Source organism: Tachypleus tridentatus, chromosome 13 (genome assembly GCF_004210375.1).
Source record: "Tachypleus tridentatus isolate NWPU-2018 chromosome 13, ASM421037v1, whole genome shotgun sequence".
Lineage (NCBI taxonomy): Eukaryota > Metazoa > Arthropoda > Merostomata > Xiphosura > Limulidae > Tachypleus > Tachypleus tridentatus.
Window position 1 is genome coordinate 94,194,992 of NC_134837.1, and position 21,657 is coordinate 94,216,648.

The window sequence follows — 21,657 nt, forward strand, 5'->3', positions numbered from 1 at the left end:
GGAAACATGTTGAAATTTAGGTGATAGAACAACCAGCTGGTTGAATAAAACAATCAGTTATTGCCTCCACACAGTCATTGATAGATGGAAGATTAATGACAGCAAAATTTAGCTCTGAGAGAGTTGTGAAAGCAAGCCAGTCAAACTGTTTCAACTTCCACCATGGCACTTTGGTGGGGTGACATCAACCATGGCTGACATCCAACAAAACAAAGGGAAAATAATCACTGCTCTGAACCTTCCGAAAAAAAAGAACAGATAGATAACTCAATAGCACTAAAAAACTAACAAAGTGCTGAAAATGGGTGAAGTCATCAGTACTGAAGAGAGACAGGTTGTATTCTGAGAACAAATGCTCTACAGAATGAGCCCTCCCATCAATATCAGAACCACTCCCAAAGGGTTTTGTCTCCATTAAAGTCTCCCAAGATAAAAATGGGAGACAACAACTGTTCTATGAGAGCTTCAAGGTCTGATTGACTGTACATCTCTCCTATAGACAGATAGAGAGAGCAAACAGTGACGGTACAACACAAAGAAACCTGGATGGCTACCACCTCCAAAGGTGTATCCAGTGGCACAGACAAGGTGGGCATGTGCTGGTCAACCAGCAGTGTTATCCCCTTCACAAACTCATCCATCACACAGAACTGTCATTCTGGTAAAAAGAAAACTGCCAAAACTACAGGCAGCATCATATGAAACAAACTGTTCATCATCATGAGAAACCCTTTTGAAGTAACAAAGTATCTCAGGACAGATGGTATGGGTATTAATACTTTCACTAATAAAGCAGATAGCAATGTTTTGACCTTCTTAGGTTAATGTTAACTTGAAGATAATCTAAGAAGGTCGAAACATTGTTCTGTGCTTCATTAGTAAAAGTGTTAATACTCATACCAGCCTTCTTGAGAAACAAACTGTATCTCCTTTAATTTTCATATCAATCAATTTGGTTGGGCTTTCACTTAACCTTTTAAGATAAACAATCAACCACCTACATGTTTAATACACTTTTTGTCCTCCTACTATTGTAAATGTAGTTAATACACAACAAAAATTCAGATTGGCTATTTCAAACTCATAGATGTTGGTCTAATCTAAAATAATACACAAATCAATTAAGATCCGTTTTCTTTTTTAATTTCAAGGAGTTCAAACCATCCCACTTTCACTACTCCTCCACTTCAAGCATTGAATAAATGCAATCTTTCTTTCTACCATCTTGACTCAAACTAAAAGATGTAAATTACTAGCTTATTGTGTTCTGTTCCAATATTTTCTGTAGTATAATAATTATACTTATAAAGAAAGTAAAATTCATAAAATAGAACTGGTGACCATCAAAGTGCCAAACATTTAAAATATGATACAAGATTTCCTTTTTTTTGTTTTTATAAGCTGACACTTTTTTATCAATGAAAAATCTTGTCATAAAACTTCACACATTATTATATCAGTGAATAACAAACATAGTTGCAGAGAAGTGCATTTAAAACCATTAAGAAATCTTATTGAGACAGATGTGTCATGCTCAGGGATGCATACGTTTATGATCAGTGCTTAACATAGACAAAATTTGTTAAGCCAGCCCATTGGATTACAGAAAAGTGCATTTTATTTTATGTTTTGTTTTTTTATTTCCTCTTTTTTTTTTGTTTGAGTCCTTAAGAATTTATTTGAATATTTGCAAAATATGTCCCACCTTATCACCTTTTGCACCAGGAAATCCAGGTGGCCCTCTAATACCAGGTAGTCCTTCACGTCCAGGATTTCCAACTGGACCTGGTGGTCCTTGATCTCCTTTATCACCTACGACAAAAAGCAAACATCTGCAATATTAAACCATAAATAAAATGTTGTTTTTGTATACTAAATGTAATGTTATACATAAATGTGGCAAGTGATTACTAAGCTGTAACTTAACCCTTTGCATCTGGGGTTGGCTCTTTTATACATATCATGACCTTTTACTTTCAAAATGCTATTAAACAATTTTATTATTAATCTATATTCATAAAATTCACATTAAAATTTAGTTTTGACTTCATGTACATATTCTTTCTCAATTGTTATTTCTTCATATGATGCATCTGAACTCTGATTTATCCCTTTTAGAATTTTCTTGTCTCAAAAATAGACTACTTCAGTTTCCAACTGATTAAAAACCAAAGCTATACATAATCACAAGGAAAAATTAAAATGTTGAACTTCCAACCCTTTTGACTAGCCAAGATATCAATAAATTTGTCAAATGCACCATAGAAGCCTTTCTTCCTTCTCTCCAACTTTCAAGATTGTTCAATAATCAGCTTTAAATGATTAATATACACATTTATAATCAAGAAATAGCTAGAACAGGTCTTCCTCTACTTGAATCCATCGTCTTGAATTTACTGCTGAAATTTTCCACTCCACAAATGACTCTCATCCCATTACTATTATGGTGCTAGTCCAACTTTTTAAAAGAATTTTTTTACTTATTTGGAGCTTACTTAGAAATTCAAGTAAATTACAGTAGTTTTGGAACATACTGTTCTCATTATTGATAAGTTTTTGTATTCTAAAGAAACAAATTTGAAAGCTACTCAATTTCTTTTATGGACAATAACACTTGCGAAACTCAATAAAGTTTATTGAAGAACATCTAAAATGTGTTACTTAAATGTAAATGAGCTTAAGTATGCAGTAAGTATTATAAATATATTTTAATTATTGTTCCATACTTTTTGACAAAAACAACAAAAGGATAAAAATAGCAAACTTTTCATTATAGTCTAACAAAACTTCCGGAAAATAACATAAAACAATATTTAGGGACAACAAGAGACTCTTTGTCCATCTAGGTTGTTTCATTTACTAAACTACACTCAAACTATAAACAAAAAAGATAAAACTATCAAATACAGCCCTTATCATTCATATATTTCTTAAGCTTTTTCTCAAACCCTTTAAAATTACTGCTTCCATAATATCTGAAGGAAACTAGTTTTAAAGGTAAACTATCCTGTTAAAAAATAAAACTGAAGATGGCTCTTACACTTTCAAAATGTATATTTGTGTTCCCTAGTCCTACCATTCTTGCCATTTAGTATGAAAAAAGTGATGCATCAATACTATCAATGCCTTTTGCAATCTTAAACACCTTAATTAGGGCTCCTCTAACTCTTCCTTTTTTTTCAAGAAAAAACAATTTTAGAGATCTTAATCTCTCCTCATATGGCAACTTTCCATGCAAAGTTTAATTCTAGAAACGTTTCTCTGAACCCTTTCCAACAATTCAATGTCTTTTCTAAGGTAAGGATTCTAAGACTAAACACAATATTCCAAGTATGGCTGAACCAGTGACCTGTAACATTATCTTTTAAAAATTGCATTCAATATTTCTGTAGATACAACTTAAAATTCTAATTGTCTTACTACTAGTAATAATACACTGCTTGGATGGCTTAAGAAACTAATAAAACACGACACCAAGATTTTTTCTTCCATAACATTGTTAAGGTTATCCCTATCAAAATTATACTCACAATTAAAATTATGATAACCCATATGCATAACCTTGCATTTATTGCAATTAAAAAACATCTGTTTGTATACCCAACTCACTAAATGATCTAAATTCATTGTAAATGAGCAGCATCCTCTTCATAGCTAACAACACCCAAGACCTTAATATTATTGATAAATTTAAGAAATTTATCGATCATTCCCTCATCTATGTCATTTATGTATCTCAAAAAGAACAAAGGTCCTAAGACTGAGTTCCAAGATACCATACTTGTGACATTAATCCATTTTGACAAAACTACATTTGTAACAGCCCTCTGCCTTCTTCCATCCAGCCACTCTTCTATCCATTTAACTAACTTATCTCCCACACAAATACAGATCAATTTTCTAACAAGTCTTTTATGTGGCATCTTATCAAATGCTTTCTGAATATTCAGATACACCAAATCTACACCTTTACCTTCACCTAAATAGGCAGTAACCTTATCAAACAATGTCAAAATATTTATAAGGCATAATTTTTATTTAGCAAAACAATGGTGACTGTCCAATAACATGGTGAACTTTGTTTAATGACTTTGCAAAGCATTTTTTAATCAGATTTTTCAAATATATTCCTATGACTGATGTAAAACTATTATGTCTGTAAATACTAGAACAATTTATATCATCTGGCCATTATTTAGGGACTTATGAAATTTGTCTCAAGTAGACAAATCTACTTTTATCTGAAATTTGGGGGAAATATTATCTAACTTAGGAAATTTATTTTTTAAACTTCCCAATTTTACCTTAAAAAGCTAAGAATTGATGTGATTATCATGTTCAATTTTTTTCTCTCTGTCAACTGTTAACACTGGTTGCTTGTTTTGGTGTTTTATGGCGCAAAGCAACTCGGCTCTCTGTGCCAAACATGTGGTAAAAAGTTAAAATTAAAGTAAAATTATTAAAATTCATAAAAGGAAATTAAGATAAAACAAAGTTTAATTTTTGAATTAAAAACATAAATAGCATTAAATCCAATTTTTACATCTAACCTACAGCTGTAAAAGAAAAAAACTAGAGTAATAAAAGTTATAAAAGACTTTTTGTAGCATAATTATAATTGTCATAACTCGCCAGGAAAACTAACAAGTTCAAAAACTACCGTCAGTTACCTGAAGTTGGCCTTTCCAGTCCTGGTTTCGAGTTATTTGACATTACGGCCATTTTCTAATTTCAAATCAAACTAGATGTACATTGATTCTTAAAATGGAATCACATTAAAATATGTCAAATATATACATTATAAAACTTAAATAGCATTAAAAAGATTAATGGCCTTTAAAAAACTGAAGACATTCCTAAGATCAACAGTGTCATCATTGCCAATAACACTGTTTTACATTACGGATAAATCTTGGGACAGAAAGTGTTTAAAATGGTGCTGTATCAGAGTCATAACAATGGTAAGACAATAAAATGTGGCTTATTGTGACATGAGTGTTACACAAACAGCACATTGGTGCATCAGTCCCAGATAAAAGAAAATGATAAGTTAAAAAAATTGTGACCAATGGGTAGTCTAGTTAGAACGACTTCCTCTTTCCAATCCTTACAGAAGCAAGATGGCTAAAGTCCAATAGAGGGTTTTATTTGGAAAAGCTTGTTTTCATATTGCTCACTCCAAGTTGACAGCCAACTGGCATGGAGCTGAGCCTTGAATACAGGACCAGTGTCCATGTATGTAACAGGCACAGCAGTGATAGTGCCAGAGCAGATTCATTTAGGTGCAGTGTTGGCAAGCTCATTACCGCAAATACCAACATGGCTTGGTATCCAGAAAAACTGGATAGAAGTAAATGATAAAGAGAAATGGGCCAGTTGGTTTTGAATATTGGACAGAACAGGGTGTGAACTAACCTGAAGCACTTCAAGGGCCAGTAGAGAACTAAGCAAGTCAGTATAAATAGTGCTGTTTGAGTACTGCTTAGCTTCTGTGTGATCCATGGCAAGAGAAATGACATACAATTCAGCAGTGAACAAAGAAGGTGTATAAGCGATTCTGTGCACGCCCACCAAAACACAACAAACCATGGCAGAGCCCACACAGTCATCTGATTTTGAACCATTTATATAAATAGGAATGGAAGGATGGTCCGAAAGATGTTCAGCAAATAACAGATTGTATTTCCAATTGGGAGTATCTGCTTTTCTCACATGATTTAAAGATAGGTCACATTTGAGGGCAGTAAGTAGCCATGGTGGGATGGGCTGACCACTGGATGCAGCAATGTTATCCAAGGACAGACCTAATTTATCCAACTGTGCCTGGATACGAAGGCCAAAAGGAGTGACGGAAGATTGTCTATTCTGAAAAAGTATGGCCCACCAAGGAAGGAAAACACAACCACAGCTGGGATGCTTTGGTAAGGAATGAAGGTTCGAAGCATATATTAAAGACAGTTGCAAACAGCAGAGGTGCAAAGAAGGTTCATGAGACTATGTATAAGCTCTGAATTGGGGAAGTGCCAAAGTCCTTCATGATGAATAGGGTCCAGAATCTTTAAGGCAAAGGTCCTGGCATAGCCAAAGACCAGTGATCCATAGTCTAGTTTCGATCGAATAAGAACAAGATATATCTTTAGCACAAAACATCGATCCACTTCCCAAGTAGTGGAAGAAAGGACACAGAAATTGTTTAGTGTTTTTGAGCATTTGGCCCATAGCTGTTTGATGTGTGGTATAAAGTTCAAATCTTATGGTCAAAGATAAGCCCCAAAAACTTTGTCTCAGGAACCACAAGCACCACAACGTCACCGATACGGAGTTCAGAATAAGAGTGAATACCCAATTGGCCGCAAAAGTGCATGCAAGTAGTTTGAGAGAGAGAGAAGTTAAAGCCGTTTGCTGCTGTCCACTTCGATAAATGATCTAGGGCAGTCTCCAGCTGCCACTCAGGATACCTCATGTTCGATGACTGACATGAGATGCGAAAGTTGTCAACATAGAGCCCATTTCCAACAGTAAGAGGGAGTTGTTCAGTGATGACATTAATCTTTATACTGAAAAGTGTGACAATCAAAATATAGTCCTGAGGGACTCCAAGTATCTGTAGAAAAGAACAGGAAAGTGTTGAACCTACATGAACTTGGAATCCCCTGTTCATTAAAAAAATGTTTAATAAAAAAGGGGCAAATTACCAGGTAACTAATGTATATGGAAGTCTTGCAAAATGCCATACCTCCATGTTGCATTATAAGCCTTCTCAATGTCAAAAAACACTGATACAAGGTGTTGTCATTTGAGAAAGGTTTCTCTGATTGACATCTGAAGTTGAATCAGGTGGTTCATGGTGGAGCTCTTTTGTTGAAACCCACACCAGGTGGGCGAGAAGAGGCTGTTTGATTCGAGGAACCAAACAAGATGAGCATTAACCATCCTTTACAACATCTTACAAAGACAGTTTGTCAAAGCATTTGGACAGTAGTTTGAAGAAATTTTGGGATCCTTCCCAAGCTTAGACAAAGGTGGGACAATAGCCTGGCACCAAGCATCAGGAAAAACATTCTCCTACCAGATATGGTTAAAAACAATCAGAAGAATAGCAAGAAAAGCAGGAGATATATGGCGTAGAATTTCATAGTATACATCATCAGGTCTGACCAATGTACTGCCAGACTGATGAATGGCCATTTTGAGTTCCACCAGTGTAAAGGGATGATTATAATCATAGAAACAATCAGCTCAAAAGGAAAAAGGTGATTGCTCCGCCTGAGTCTTGATGGCTAAGAAGGTGGAGGATGAAGCAGAAGTGCTAGATACCTGGCAAAACCTTTTACCCAGAGTACTGGTGATGCTCTGGCTATTAGCTACTTCCTGGCCATCAGAGAGTAAGATCAAGAGGGAAACAGAATTATATTGCCCACTGACCTTTCGAATTTTGTCCCATACATCTTTGGAACTAGTGATAGAAGATATGCTGGTTGTGAAATTAATCCAAGAGTCCTTCTGGATTTGATGTCCTACCCACAGAGGATGTGCACTGGTCTGCCAGAAAGTGATGCTAAATGAGAGTGTGGGATACCTACAAAAGTACCCCACGCCCATTTTTGAGCCTCCTGTGCCATGTGGCACGCAGGATTTCACCATGGACGAGGATATCGTGGAAAATGTATCGAGGTTTTAGGAATACAATGAGCAGCTACTTGTATAATACAGTCAGTTATTGCTGCCATACAGTCGTCTGTTGATGGCTTACAGATAATAGCAGGATCAAGTTCTGTGAGAGCAGTGAAAGAGGGCCAGTTCGCTTGATCCAGCTTCCACTGGAGAACAAGGGTCAGGTGGCATCGACCACGACCAGCCTCTCTCAAAATTATAGGAAAATGATCACTGCCTCGTGGATTATTGTTAACCCTCCATGAAAAGTGGGAGAATAGTGAAGGGGAGGAAACTGAATTATCAGTAGCATTAAAGGGCTGACTAGGTGCATAAAAATAAGTATAAGAACCACTATTTGAAAGAGAAAGGTTGTGATCAGAGAGCATACACTGTACAGAGCAACCCCTCCCATCAATATCAGCATTTCCACAGAGATCAGTTCGGACCTTTTGCCAATTAAGGTCCCCAGGATTAAAAAGTGAGACAGCAACTGTTCAATGAGAGCATCAAGATCTAATTGATCATAGGTCTCTCCAGGCAACAGATAGAGAGAACAAACAGAGAGGATATGACTCAAGGAAACACAGATGGTTATGGTCTCCAAGGGCATGTCGAGTGGGAAAGGCAGAGTGGGCATGTGCTGGTCAACCAATAGTGGCACCCCTCCATGCAATCGTCCATCATACAGTTTGCCATTTTTGTACAAAGAAAACAACTGAAAAGTGACTGTATTGGCAGGTTTCAGAAATGTTTCCTGAAAGAAAGGACATACAGGATGGTAGGAAGCATCGAGTGCTTTGCTGTCATCCAGATTAGAATGTAAACCTTGACAGTTCCTTTGTATCAAGGTGGCAATTTTTATTTATGTGTAAGCAAACTGGGTGGAGAGCCCTTCTGTTTATGATCATGTCTTTTTTTCTTTATTGTCTTTATTCAAGGGAAATCTGCCAACCTCCATGGATCCTGCCCTGGGTCGAATGTGAATGTCTTTGCTGTTGTAAGTGGATTCCTGTGACTCACTGTGTAAACCAATTAATCGTTTTGCATCTTTGGGTGGGAGAAGATGTATCTGAAGAAATGCCCATACCCAGAACCAAAAGAAGTGGATTTTAGGATTTGCTGGAACGTATATTAGGAACAGAGATGGGCATTGAAGCTGACTCATCAACATTTTTAACCACAGAGGTCAAAAGACTTTTTTATTTGGTTTGAGAACAATTCTTTTGGAGGCACAGAGAGATCTATCTGCACTCATACAGTAGTTGTGGAATGAAGTGCAGCAGCATACATCCAAGATAAAGTGGTGGACAGCAACTTTCATGCCTCAGGGTAAGTAATGTTTTGAATCATTTTCAAACACTGCACCTCTTTTCCTTTCAATCATTTAGGGCAGGAATGAAAGTAGGATGAGTGAGAGCCACTGCAATTGACGCAATGAGGGTCCGTTTCACACTCATTGGCATCATGGTCCTTGCCACTGCAAGAGCACATGTCAAGGAATCATGACATGATGTCTTCGAGTGACAATGGAAACATCTGAGAGGATTTGGAATGTATGTCCATACCTTGCTATTGAGATAACCTGCCTTGATGATGACAGGTGGACGTGGTGATGTAAATGTCAGAATGAAGATACTGGTCGGCATTATAATTCCATCTTTTGGAGTGGAGATATGCCTCACTGCAGAAACTCCTTGGGTGGAGAAACCAGCAAGAATATCTGACTCAAAAATGGTCTTCAAATCCTTCTCAACAATAACTCCTCATGATGGATTCAAAGTAGCATGAGGCATAACCTCAATAAGTACATCCCCAATCACCTTTGAAAACAAAAGGAGTTCACTGTGTTGAGATGTGGATGTTTCCACCAATATGTCACCAAAGCAAAGCTTCTTTACTAACTTTGGAGAGCCAGCAAGTCCCTCTTGTCCCTTCTGAATGAAAAAGGGAGACATCTTCCCTAAAGGTTTGTCTGAAAGAGAATGTAATATAAGAAAATGAGGTACAGGTGTTACAGATGTTGAAGATTGCTGCTCAGAATCTTCAAAATGTGGTCATTTACCTATGGACTGTTTTTTCACTGTTTTATTTAAGTTGTTATTTGGAGGATCTATAATAAAAAGAATATTTTGGTTCCCATTGACCCCACCCATCGTGGAGCGCTACGAGGGAATGCACTACAATGCCAAACAAGGACACTGTAGAAACACCATGGTTTCATAAGCACTATACCCAAACACCAGCATCAGATAAAATGTCCACAACAGCTGTTGAGAACATCCAACACTGGTATTTGGTTGACCCTAGCCCAAGTGGACCAGCCAACTGACCCAAGGTGGGCCACCTCAAGGCTGCCCATCTACAGGAACTCAAGGCCAAAGTGGTGTGTTAGGGTTGGACCTCTCAACCACCAGGATCCTCTCCTCCCCTTCATGGGTCACCAAGTACAGCAAACACATAGGTGGATGTTTGGATTTAAGAGGAGGTAAACTGAAAGAACAGAACCTTTCCTGGGAGGTCCCCTCACTAGATACAGGAATCCACACCAAGGGGAGCAAAAACTGAAAAAAAAAAGCAGAATAACCTAGCCAACTAATAATCATCAGATACAAACATTCCTTTAATATTCTTCAGAGGCCCTACTCCAATCTTAACATTTTGTTTACCTCTAATGTTTTTAAAGAAATCCTTATTGTTCTCTTCCACATTTCCAGCCAACCTTTCCTCATAGTTCCTTCTGATTTTCTAATCTCCTGTTTCACCAACTCTCTTGATCTTCTATAATCTTCTAAATCTCACAGCATACCAGTCAATTTAAATTTCTTAAACTTGTGATTCTTTTCTTTAATTTTATCTTTTAAAGTTTTTGTAAGCCATCTGTTTTTTTTTACTTGCAATCCCCCTTTTCTTTCTATAAGGAATATGTTCATCATGAATATTTAAAAAGTTATCTTTAAAGATATTCTATTTACTCAGTGTCTTGAAATAACTCAGCTGCCCAATTCACAACTAATAACTCTTGCTGCATCCCTTCAAGAATTGTTTCTGAAATTTCCATCCAAAATATAATTATTCCATATCTCCATATGTAGCATAATATGAAATCTAACAATGATCACTTGCACCCAAATGCTCTCCAGTATCCATCCTCTTAACCATCTCTTTATTAGAGGTTAACAATAAATCAAAATAACATTGTTTATAGTAGGTTCCTTGAGCAATTGGTGGAGGATACTATCTTGAATAGTTTCCAAAAACCTTTCTCTCTTATGGTGGTTAGACTCCAGCATTTCCTAATCTACGTGCCTAAAATTAAAATCACCCATAAGTATGACCTCATTGACAACTGAAATCTTCACCTCACTGTAAAGTTTCTCAATTATTTCATCAGCATCATTTAGTGGCAGATATAAAATCAGATGGATTCAATTTCCTTGCTATTATCTTTAATATCCTCCAACTTTGAGAGTATGTAATTTACATTTTCCATATGAAGCCACTTATCCCCCTCGCTTTTTAGTACTCTCTCCCTGTCAAATAATCTATAACCAAAAATAATTTTTGTCGTCAAAACTGTCTACATTTAACCATGTTTCAGTTATTCCCATTATGTAAAAGTCCTCCATCCCTAGCAGTACTCTAAAGTCATTTATTTTATTTCTTATACTTCTTGCATTAAAGTACTAAGAATTAAGCCTACCATTAAAACTACTTTTATATTTAGTTTCTAAACTTTTCTAACCATCTGATTTTTTTTAATTTAGCTTATTCTGGTGCTCTCCACTGTCTAGTCGTAGTTTAAAACTTACCTTACAACTTAGTTAATAGCTCTTGCAAACAAGTCAGCACTTACCCTATTTAAATGTAGTCCAGCCATCCAAAAAATCTCATTTCTGTATATGTACAGCAGAGTTGCAATGTTTACTGAAAGCTTGGGAAGTTTTATGAAGATACTCTTAGAAAATTAGTATTTATAATAGGCCCAAGCAAAGTACCCATCCACAGTGAAGGGAATAATTTAAGTTAACTTAACAAAAGTTCATGTCCCAAGTGAAAGAAAAAAAAAAAAAAAAGTTAAAGTTAATCCATCAATTTAATTATTTCATGAACTTTAAAAAGGTTAATTTTATTGCACTCTTGATTTTACTCACAGCTACTTCACTCTGAGTTACTTATGCCACCCACCCCAAAAAGCAATTGTTGAACATTTATATTATGATTAGAGCTGCTCAACAATCACATGTGGTAAATTTACATTTTCATTCTTTAAATTATGTTAATTTTTGAAAGGTAAATGATAGTGTGAGTAATTCCTAACAATTTAGTGTAGAATATCCTGCTTCCAAAATAAAATTTGGCATCAACATTATTCATTTCAAAAGTGAATATTGAACTTTGCTTGTGTGCACAGCTTTTCAAGTGCTGCATGGATGTAGCCATTATAAAATGGAGACAGGCAAGTGCTCATACAGACACCATAGTATGCAACATATACAATATTATTACACATACCTTTACAGATATTAAATCAGTTACTTTGAGCAACCCCATGAATAGGTTTTTGTTTTTTTTAAATTAATGTTCAATAAAATTTTATTTTAGCATAGTGTTATGCCAGACCATAGATTTTACTAAAAAAAACAAAAAAACCTTTTGGTCCAATAACCCCTCGTACAGAAGCAGGCTCTCCTTTTTGTCCCTTCTGTCCATCACGACCTGGAATCCCAGGCTCACCCTTGGTAAAGAGACACAATTAAATTTTAACATATATATAATAAGAAACACAGAAATTAAAACTATGCTGACTTTATTTAACATTTAAAGTGTGTTTAATGATAATTAGTATTTTAAAATATTAAATACATTTTCCAATGACAATAGATTTAAGCATGTACTGTGAATTAAGCTCTAAAGGACATTTAATATAGGCACATTCTTTAAAAAATGTTTTATGCAAGTAACATTAATGTTCTTACATCTTCACCAGGTGGACCAATTAAACCCGGAAGCCCATCATTTCCTTTCTCTCCTGAAAACCCATGAGGTCCAACTGGCCCACGTGCACCTGGAAGACCTGGAGCTCCAATCAATCCTTGTTCCCCTTTCTCACCCTTTTGGCCAGGTTGACAGTCAAGACAAATTCCTGGTTCTCCTGCAGATGAAAACATTGAAACACTAATTACTTAACAGTAATGCTTACATTTCTAGAATCTAATGTGGTAAATGGTATTTAATACAAAAAACCAAGAGGCACAAGAAGCAATACAAGTTATAAATATATTCTATATTTTCTTTAAAAAATATCACACACTGAAAGCTACATTATATGCTTTTCTATTATTCCCTATTTGATATTTATTTTTATTAAGTTCTATGTAGTTTTTATTATTTAATTACTTTTCAACAATATTAATTATGTGTTTAATTTTATTTCCTATCTTTATATCCTTAATACAAGTTTTAATTAATGATCAAACTATGCCATTTTTCAGATTGAAATCTACATTATACTTTTTATCATGAAATAGTGAAATATTTATATGCATGAAGAATGTTATGGCACAGACAACTTTACAACAGTAAGTTTTTCTATTGTTTAATGGAAATTAATGGCATATTCCAAAGCCACACTACAACCACTTAACAATTCTATATAACCTAAAGATATATGAGGAAGCATTGTGCATGGTTCCAAATTATTTACCAAGGATTAGAGCCATCAAATGAAATTACAAGTTTGAACCAGCTTACAGTAATATATGCAGAGCATATAAGATATAACAAGTAACAAATAATCAAATGCCTTTAATTAGTCTCAGAAGTCAACATTTTCTTAAACTAAAAAGTATTTCCAATAATACTTCTCTTTTCACACTTATAGCTGTTACTCAAATAACAGGATTTTTTCCTTTGCCCATCTAAGCATTGGTCCGATTTTTTCTCACTTGATCCACTCTTTTATACCCTATTTAACTGCCCAAAGCAATATTTTTCTCATGACACTCTCCACTTACATCAATGAGCTCTCTATCTTGATACTGTATATAGGCATCTCATTCAGATAATGTTATCAATTTTTCAAGACTGACTCCATCTCAGTCCTTAACACTGGCTCTTAGTGAGGAGGAAGGGTAAGAGTGTGAGAGAAAAGGTAAGTATGACTGGAAATACATTTTCAATTTAAGAAAATGTTAATTTCTAAAATATATGCCTCATCTCCCACTTATAACCAGAATCCAACATTTGAGAAGGTGGAGGAGCCAGTGAGGGCATTATCCACACCAAAAGCACCTGCACAGATCTTGAGTGTACCAAGACAAGAAAGATATTCAAGTGAGAGAACTGCACTACACCCAGAACAGGTATGCTCTTCACCCTGAACTTAGTTCTTTTATCAAGGGTGGAAGTGTACGAGGTCTGTTCAAAAAATACGCGGACTGACGTCATAAAACAAAATGTACTTTATTGAGAAGTTACAGGTCTGGGACCCCTTCAAAGTACTCTCCTCCCCAACGCACACACGTATCCCAACGGTGTTTCCACTTGTTGAAACAGTCCTGGTATGCTTCTTTTGTAATGTCCTCCAGCTCCTTCGTTGCATTTGCCTTAATCTCGGGAATCGTCTCAAATCTTCTTCCTTTCAAGGGTCTTTTGAGTTTGGGGAACAAGACAAAATCGCAAGGTGCAAGGTCAGGTGAGTAGAGGGTGTGGGGAAGAACAGTGATCGAGTGTTTGGTCAAAAACTCACGATTTCTGAGGCACAAATTTCGCAGCAACGCGGTGCATTTTCAATTTTTCGGTCAAAATCTCGTAACAAGGTCCAACTGATATCCCACACTCTTCAGCAAGCTCCCTGACAGTCAGACGTCGATTTGCCCACACCAAGGTGTTGATTTTGTCGACGTGTGGGTCGTCAGTTGACGTGGAAGGGCGTCCAGGATGCTCATCATCTTCAATGGACTGTCGACCATACTTAAAACGTTCATGCCACTTGAAACATGCCGTACGCTTCATAGCAACATCACCATAAGCCGTGTTAAGCATAGCAAAAGTTTCAGTCGCAGATTTTCCAAGTTTAACACAAAATTTCACAGCAAGTCGTTGCTCCTTCAGGTCATTCATTCTGAAATCTTCCAAACGAAAAAATCGCACTTCACTTGAAACCACGTAGCTAATACACAAATGCAGATATCTGCAATCGGGAAATGGCCTCGTAATGAGTTGATCTGTGCGAACCTAGCGACACCAAGCGAATTCCCCTGGAACCAACTGGAGCCGCGCAATTCAAACAAACCGCGTATTTTTTGAACAGCCCTCGTATATAGGCTAGCTCCAACCAGACAGTCAAGGTTCCACTACTCTGGGTTGGAATTTAGGGATTTTGATCCCTATATCCCATGTTGGACTGCAATGTTATATATATAATGTATACAAGTAAGCAACACCTAAATGGACGACAAACCTTCTATTCAACCCAAAAAGTTCATGAGGCAACAACCAAAACTCAGGATGATATGATCTTATATGCCATACACACCCTGATAGTGGAGAATCAAAATTGAACTGGTACTATGAGTAGACTCTCACATAGGCTGGTTCCATTTCTACTGACATCTGGGAAGAACATCAAGGGAACAGGGTAGAAAGGTCCAAACTTTGTCCTCTTCTCCAAGAGTGAAAGAATTCACTCTAACCCTTTGGAGTAAGACCTTCTGTCCACCATCCCAGTGATTGGATACTGGATATGGTAAGGTCTCCCTCGCTCCACTAATATAATCTGACAGGTAATGAGTGTTTGGAAAGTCTTGAAAAACAGTGCTTTGGAAACAGTGCAGTAAGTAAATAAGGTTCCCTAAATTTCTGAAAATAAATTGACTCCAATTTATTCAACCTGATGATTGGTGTGGATGGTCAAGATGCCCTTATACTTTAATCATGATAATCCACAAGTGGCAGTCCAGCTTAGTACAGTAAAAACTAGGTGGTCTTATGGAACACCTAATTTTTACATAGCCTACTGCACCCTGTATAAAATATATTGAATTAATGGTTCCTAGTGCAGAATTTGTTTGATAAAAACACATCTGCCTGGGCCACATTTGCTACAGAATGGGAACCTGTGAAAACAAGTTAAAGGACCCTGAAAGGTAGCAATGAAAAGCTCACCCCTCTGTATAATCTAGCATGAACGAATAAAATGGCTTTAGGGTGTAGGAAAAAACCCTCAGGTGAAGAGACTGCTATATCAGGCAAATAATGTGATATAAAAGTATTGGGAGGGAGTCCACACAATGAGCTCAGCTAGATTTGACCAGGCTGATAAGGGTATAGAAATGTGACAAATCTGATTAGATGTGAATTAAAGAAGACTCCTTACCATCAAAAAGAGTGCAGAATAAAAAATCATTATCTAGCATCTGTATAAGCACTAGAGCAGGCATAAAACCTCCAAGACCCTCACTGACCATGACCACAATTAAAATCTGGTTGGACATAGGAGTGAGAAATAGTGATTAGATGAATAACTAAAGATAATATTCACCCCTTTCCTGGCTGACAGTGTACTGGGGTAAGAGGAACTGGTTTGAGGATGCAGAGAGAATGAGAAAATGGTCTATGGACAAAAGGTGCAAATCACTCTGACCAGCAACGTTTGCAGGTCAGCAACCAGAAAAACTAAACCTTCAACTAAAGGGGGATATATGGTATATAAGAATCATAGCAAAGACAGGTGTTTAGAAAAAGCCTATATTATAATATTAATTTTCCTGTTAGGTAAATGAGATGATTTTGGAATCAAACACTGAAAGCAACTTGAGGAAATTGGAGAGGAATAGAAACTCAAAAATTAAATAGTTGCAATAATTGAATAGTTGATAAGACCACCTTAAATAGGGCAGTTGTGGAAGATGCAAAAACCTCTGCTAAAGAGACAGGTGAGAATATGAGTTATGGTTGGCATTCCTGCCCAAAATGGATTCTACTTCCTCTCAATACACCACTGCTAATATGTATGTCACTTCATTTGATAAATGTTCATATCAAACTAAGCAAAAAAATTGAGACAGGTACAAAGCAACCTAAGAAATTATATCCTGATGCTATGCAAAAGACTTTATAATATCCATACCTGAAACTTGACCTCCTGAATAGCCAAGTGTGCACAGGCAGATTAAGGCTGTCTCTGCAGTTAGTCAAAGAAGTGGACACTCTGGAAGCTACAGAAGACCCTTAAAACTATGTCATATGCATTCATTGCATAGGCATAATGGATTTGAGTGATGCCCATTTTCTTAGAAGAGAAAAAAAAACCAGTGCTTTGGGAGAAGGAAAGATGATTAAGAGTTTAACATTTTAACCTATAACATTGAACTGGGAGTCAACTAAGACTGATTGAGAGACAAGATGAAAAATAAAAAAAATATCCAGACTGATGACATATTGAACTAGAGAAAGAACAGATGTCTCAGCCCTGACAATGAAGCCTGTCTTAGGTATTTCTGAAAGTAAAACCAGTATGTGGTCTTCTAACAACTGATGAGATAATACCAGTAACTAGTCATTCATGGAATAGTGTGTACTAATAAAGATAGAATGAAAATGACAGAAAAACGTATATAATACGGTAAAGACCCAGAACTGCAATAACTGACCCTTGTGCACAACAAATGTCAAGTGTCACCACTATGGCAATGTGTAGAGAGGAGCTGACTATAGCAAATGCACTTTTACAATATCAATAAAAAAATGTCAACTCAGATCAGCAAATGAGTAATTTGTGAGTCTCAGAGAATCTAGACATAGAAATAAACAACAAAGGTCGATGACTGGATACCAAGCTCCTCCTTTCATAGGCCCAATAACTGAGAGGAACAAAACCTTGAAAAAACTAGCACAACTCTCTCACTACTACCAGACTAATCAAACTCTGATAGCCTTAGAACTAAGTTTCAAATTCCAATGATCTGTGGCAGACAGAAACCCTATAGGTTGGGTAAACAATAAAGGTGAAGATACAAACTTAATAACCAATCTTGAATCAAGAGCAGATAGTGCCCCTAGATATATGGTTAAGGTTACCACATGTCCAGAAACTCTCAGAGACAAGCTCCCACAGACTGCAAACATAAACAATAATGACTGACATTGTTCGAGATCTGATTGAGCAGTGGAACCCTTGAAAATAGACAGAATCTATTTTGGGTACCAATGTACTAAATGACTGATGTTGGATAGAGAGACCCAGAAACAGGGACAGAGCTATGACTCCTTGTAATAATTGATGAAGTTCAAGATTCTAATGATAACAGGGAGGAATGTTGAAGCAGAAAATTCAACCAGTATGCATGCTAACAAGGAATCCAGCTCTTCACCAATAAAGCTGGTGATCTTGAGAGTCTTCCAACAAAGTAAAGTGAGAGGAAGACAAAATGGTAGATTTTAGAATTAGAAGTCTGTAGACTTACCCCATTCCATTAGGAGACATAGATTTACTCAAATTAAGTGCAAACTCCACCTTAGAACAATGAAATTCATCATGCAGAAAAAATATTTGAGACAAGAAATGCCTCCATCTAACTGTGGAAAGCTAAAGCACAAAGTTCTAACAATTTGTCAGATAAGGCATAACTGTCCCTTTACATACCTAAGAAGTAAACCTTCCAGTATGAGCCACAACATCCATGGATGGAGAGTCAAACTAAAAATTTGCTTCCAAACATTTCAGTCATTAAGGAAAGAGGACACTTAAAAGCAACTTGGAAAAGCCCAAAATATCACATTCTCAAATAACCAAAAGAAGAAAACAAATGAAAGATAGTTTATCCCAAAATGGCCTTTTTTTCTACTTCATTTTCCCTTTAAAGTCTATGTTAATTACCTCTGAATGGAACAACATTCCACAAAGTAAGTGTTTTGTTAGAGCAAAGCAACAGTGGGCAATCCACTATACCTACCTAAGTGAATCAAACCCTGGACCCCAGCACTACAATTCCATAAACTCACCACTGTCCCATAGGGTACTGAAAAGCCAATAGACTAAATGAAAGTTCAGGAAAAAAACAACTTTAAATTCACTCCAAAATAACAAGGATCCCTATCAGTTGCAATCTCGGGGACCCTGGAGGACCACCACAGATCAGAATGTCTCTATCTCACTACAAATAAGATCACTGAAAATCTCAACAGAGAGTCACTCCATCATTCTTGTGTAATGCTAGATAGTTGTTGGGAGAGACTTAATCTGCCTCGAAGATGGAAAATAATCCAGGAATTCATACCGTAAATTGGGATAACAAGTGAAATAAATTTTTTGTGTATACGCTTATTTATTTTTTATATTTTATAATACATTTATTAAAAATTACTATTATGAAAATCAACTAGATAACACCAATAACAATCAAAGTACCTCTGAACAATAAGAATACTGGAAAAACCTATTAGTGACACTTGCCAAGAAAAAGTGATAACATTATCCGAATGAGGTGCTGATATACAATACCAAGATATGATAAAAGTTACATTGAAGTAGGTGGAGACAAAATTGCCTAATACAATTAAGTGGAGTAAGAGAGCAAAAAAAATCAAATCTATGATTAAATGGGCAAAGGAAGAAACCTTGCCAATAAAGTAACAGCTAAAAGTTGTATGTTTTGAAATTGTGTTTCTCATGAAAGTTGAAGATGTTTTATTTGTGACAGAATAACTTTATACAACACATATCTTTCTGAAATCTGTAGATAATAATTTGCTTTAACTATATATTTAAAAAAATTATGCAGATGTAACATACACTTTTGTTAATGCACTTAACTCTTTTATTTGTTTGTTTTTACCTTTTGCACCAGGGAAGCCAGGACGCCCATTACGACCAGGAATTCCATCAAGACCTGGTTCTCCTTTTCGTCCAGGTACTCCAGGAGGACCAGGAATACCTAAAAGTGAGTCTCCTGGAAATCCTAGAATTATAAAAAGATGTATATAAATATATGCATAGCTTATTCAACTATACTCTCAATTACAACAGAAGCCCATAAAATTAAAAGATGTATATTGTACACACAATTTAGATAGATGAATGGTGATAGCATCTTAGCACTTTATGGTACAAAAAATTGTCAAAATATTAAGAGTACTGATCAAACTACTACACTTCAGTTAGATCTCTATTATCAACACTGTATTTCTCATTGCCTTTATAAGTTGTACAGTAGCATTGCTTACAATTTTTTCTTATTAATTTCACAAAAAAATGTAAAATCTGTATTTATTATTTAGCCCACATTAATACCTCTTTCTCCTTTTGGCCCTCTCTCTCCTTTTTGTCCAGGAATTCCATTAAAACCTGGATGACCATCCATTCCTTTAGGACCAGGAATTGATATGCCACGTTCTCCTTTAAATCCAGGTTCACCCTTTGGACCTGGTAAACCTGGCAGTCCAGGTGGCCCTCTACGTCCATTAAGCCCATCAAATCCAGGGGATCCTTTGCTTCCTTTAGGACCAGGTGGTCCTTCTATTCCAGGAGAACCCGGCAAACCTGATCCACCTGGTGGACCAGGAAGCCCAATAGGTCCATCAGATCCTAAGAATAAGTTAAAAACATAAATTACGATGAGGAAATTAAATATTTTACATTAAATTTTCAAATTTCAAAACCAATAAGTAAAAAACCAGTATTTGAACCCAAAACCAATGTTTTACCACCAAGGTAAGCAAAAAATACAAGCTGTCCCCTGCATGTATGTTCACTATGAAGCTTCTGATCTTGTTGCTATAAAAAGATTCATAATACACTGCTAATAGGTTTGCTTCATCTGCATGTACTTTAGCTGTAATGATATTATGTATAATTTGGTGAATACTTGGTTGTTACAAGGCATAAAGTTACACAAAGGGCTATTTGTGCTCTGCCAACCACAGGTATCAAAACCTGGTTTCTAGCAGCATACGACTGCTGAAATACTGGTATGCCATTAGGAGGCTTATTGGATTAAGTAGCTGATTATTGTTTTTATTAGAAGATAAAAAATTCAAATTTTTTCTAAAGAACCTTAAGTTTACTTTTAGAGTTTTCTATATTATTACAAAAGTAAAGCCAATTGGTGTCTTCTAGTGTTTTAATTTGTTTCACATGCATTTAACATATTTATCTCAGTTTTAATGGCAGGATCTTGTAAAATGTAATGTCTTATGAGATGCCTATATTCTATAATCAGAGCATGGATCCCAGAAATTAATGTCCAGTGATTGGATAAATGTTGTCTTGAGATTGATGGGTGATATCAGGTGTAGAATTGTTTACAACTTTTATGTTTTGTGCACATGTGTAATTTGTATTTCTTGTTTATGTATGTGATTATTGGTAGTAAGTTTGTTTTTGTTTTTGAATTTTGCTCAAAGCTACTCGAGGGCTATTTGTGCTTATTGGTGGTAAGTGAGCATTAAATATTTATCTGAATGTCTGCCAGTCAGTTTTGGTGTTGTTTTAAACTGGAAGGAGTTCCTATGGTGTTGAGAGTTTGCGAGTGTGAATTATGCATGATATGGGAGAGTTCTTGATAAACTGTCCAATTTGTTGTTTTGAATATTAGAATGGACAAGATTATTATTAACTTTAGTATATCATATGTGTTTGCTGGTGAATGAAAGTGAGTGAGTGTGTTGCCATTTATAATTTACACACTGGTTCTGACCAACAAATCTCAGATAGTTATTCCTCTTTACGTGTTTCTCTTCCCATTAAGTTATGTGGAGCATTTAAGTCACCCATAATAAAAGGTTGTAGATTTCTTGACATGTATTGTTGATGGTAATTTGCACCAATGTCTTTTGATGAGGAACAGTAAATAGCTACTATGGGAATCATTATTCTATTGTTTATGTGAATATTACAAAAGGTGGTTTCATTAATATTCAATGTAAAATTGTCCTCTGTTGATATTATATTGACTACATTGTTTTTAAATTAAAAAACTATTCCTTTATTGATTTGTGTGG

General features: G+C 36.0%; 1 protein-coding gene across 1 annotated transcript in view; it reads right to left on the reverse strand.

Annotated features, from left to right (window-relative positions):
• The window catches only part of LOC143241100 (uncharacterized), a 168,162-nt gene that overhangs the window by 55,758 nt on the left and 90,747 nt on the right, over positions 1-21,657 (reverse strand). Inside the window, exons 17-21 of the mRNA XM_076484645.1 lie at positions 19,949-20,242; positions 19,494-19,616; positions 12,633-12,808; positions 12,307-12,391; positions 1,706-1,812 (exon numbers count right to left, since the gene is read on the reverse strand). Of these exons, the coding sequence (XP_076340760.1) occupies positions 1,706-1,812; positions 12,307-12,391; positions 12,633-12,808; positions 19,494-19,616; positions 19,949-20,242 (785 nt within the window). The remainder of the gene's footprint in view (positions 1-1,705; positions 1,813-12,306; positions 12,392-12,632; positions 12,809-19,493; positions 19,617-19,948; positions 20,243-21,657) is intronic.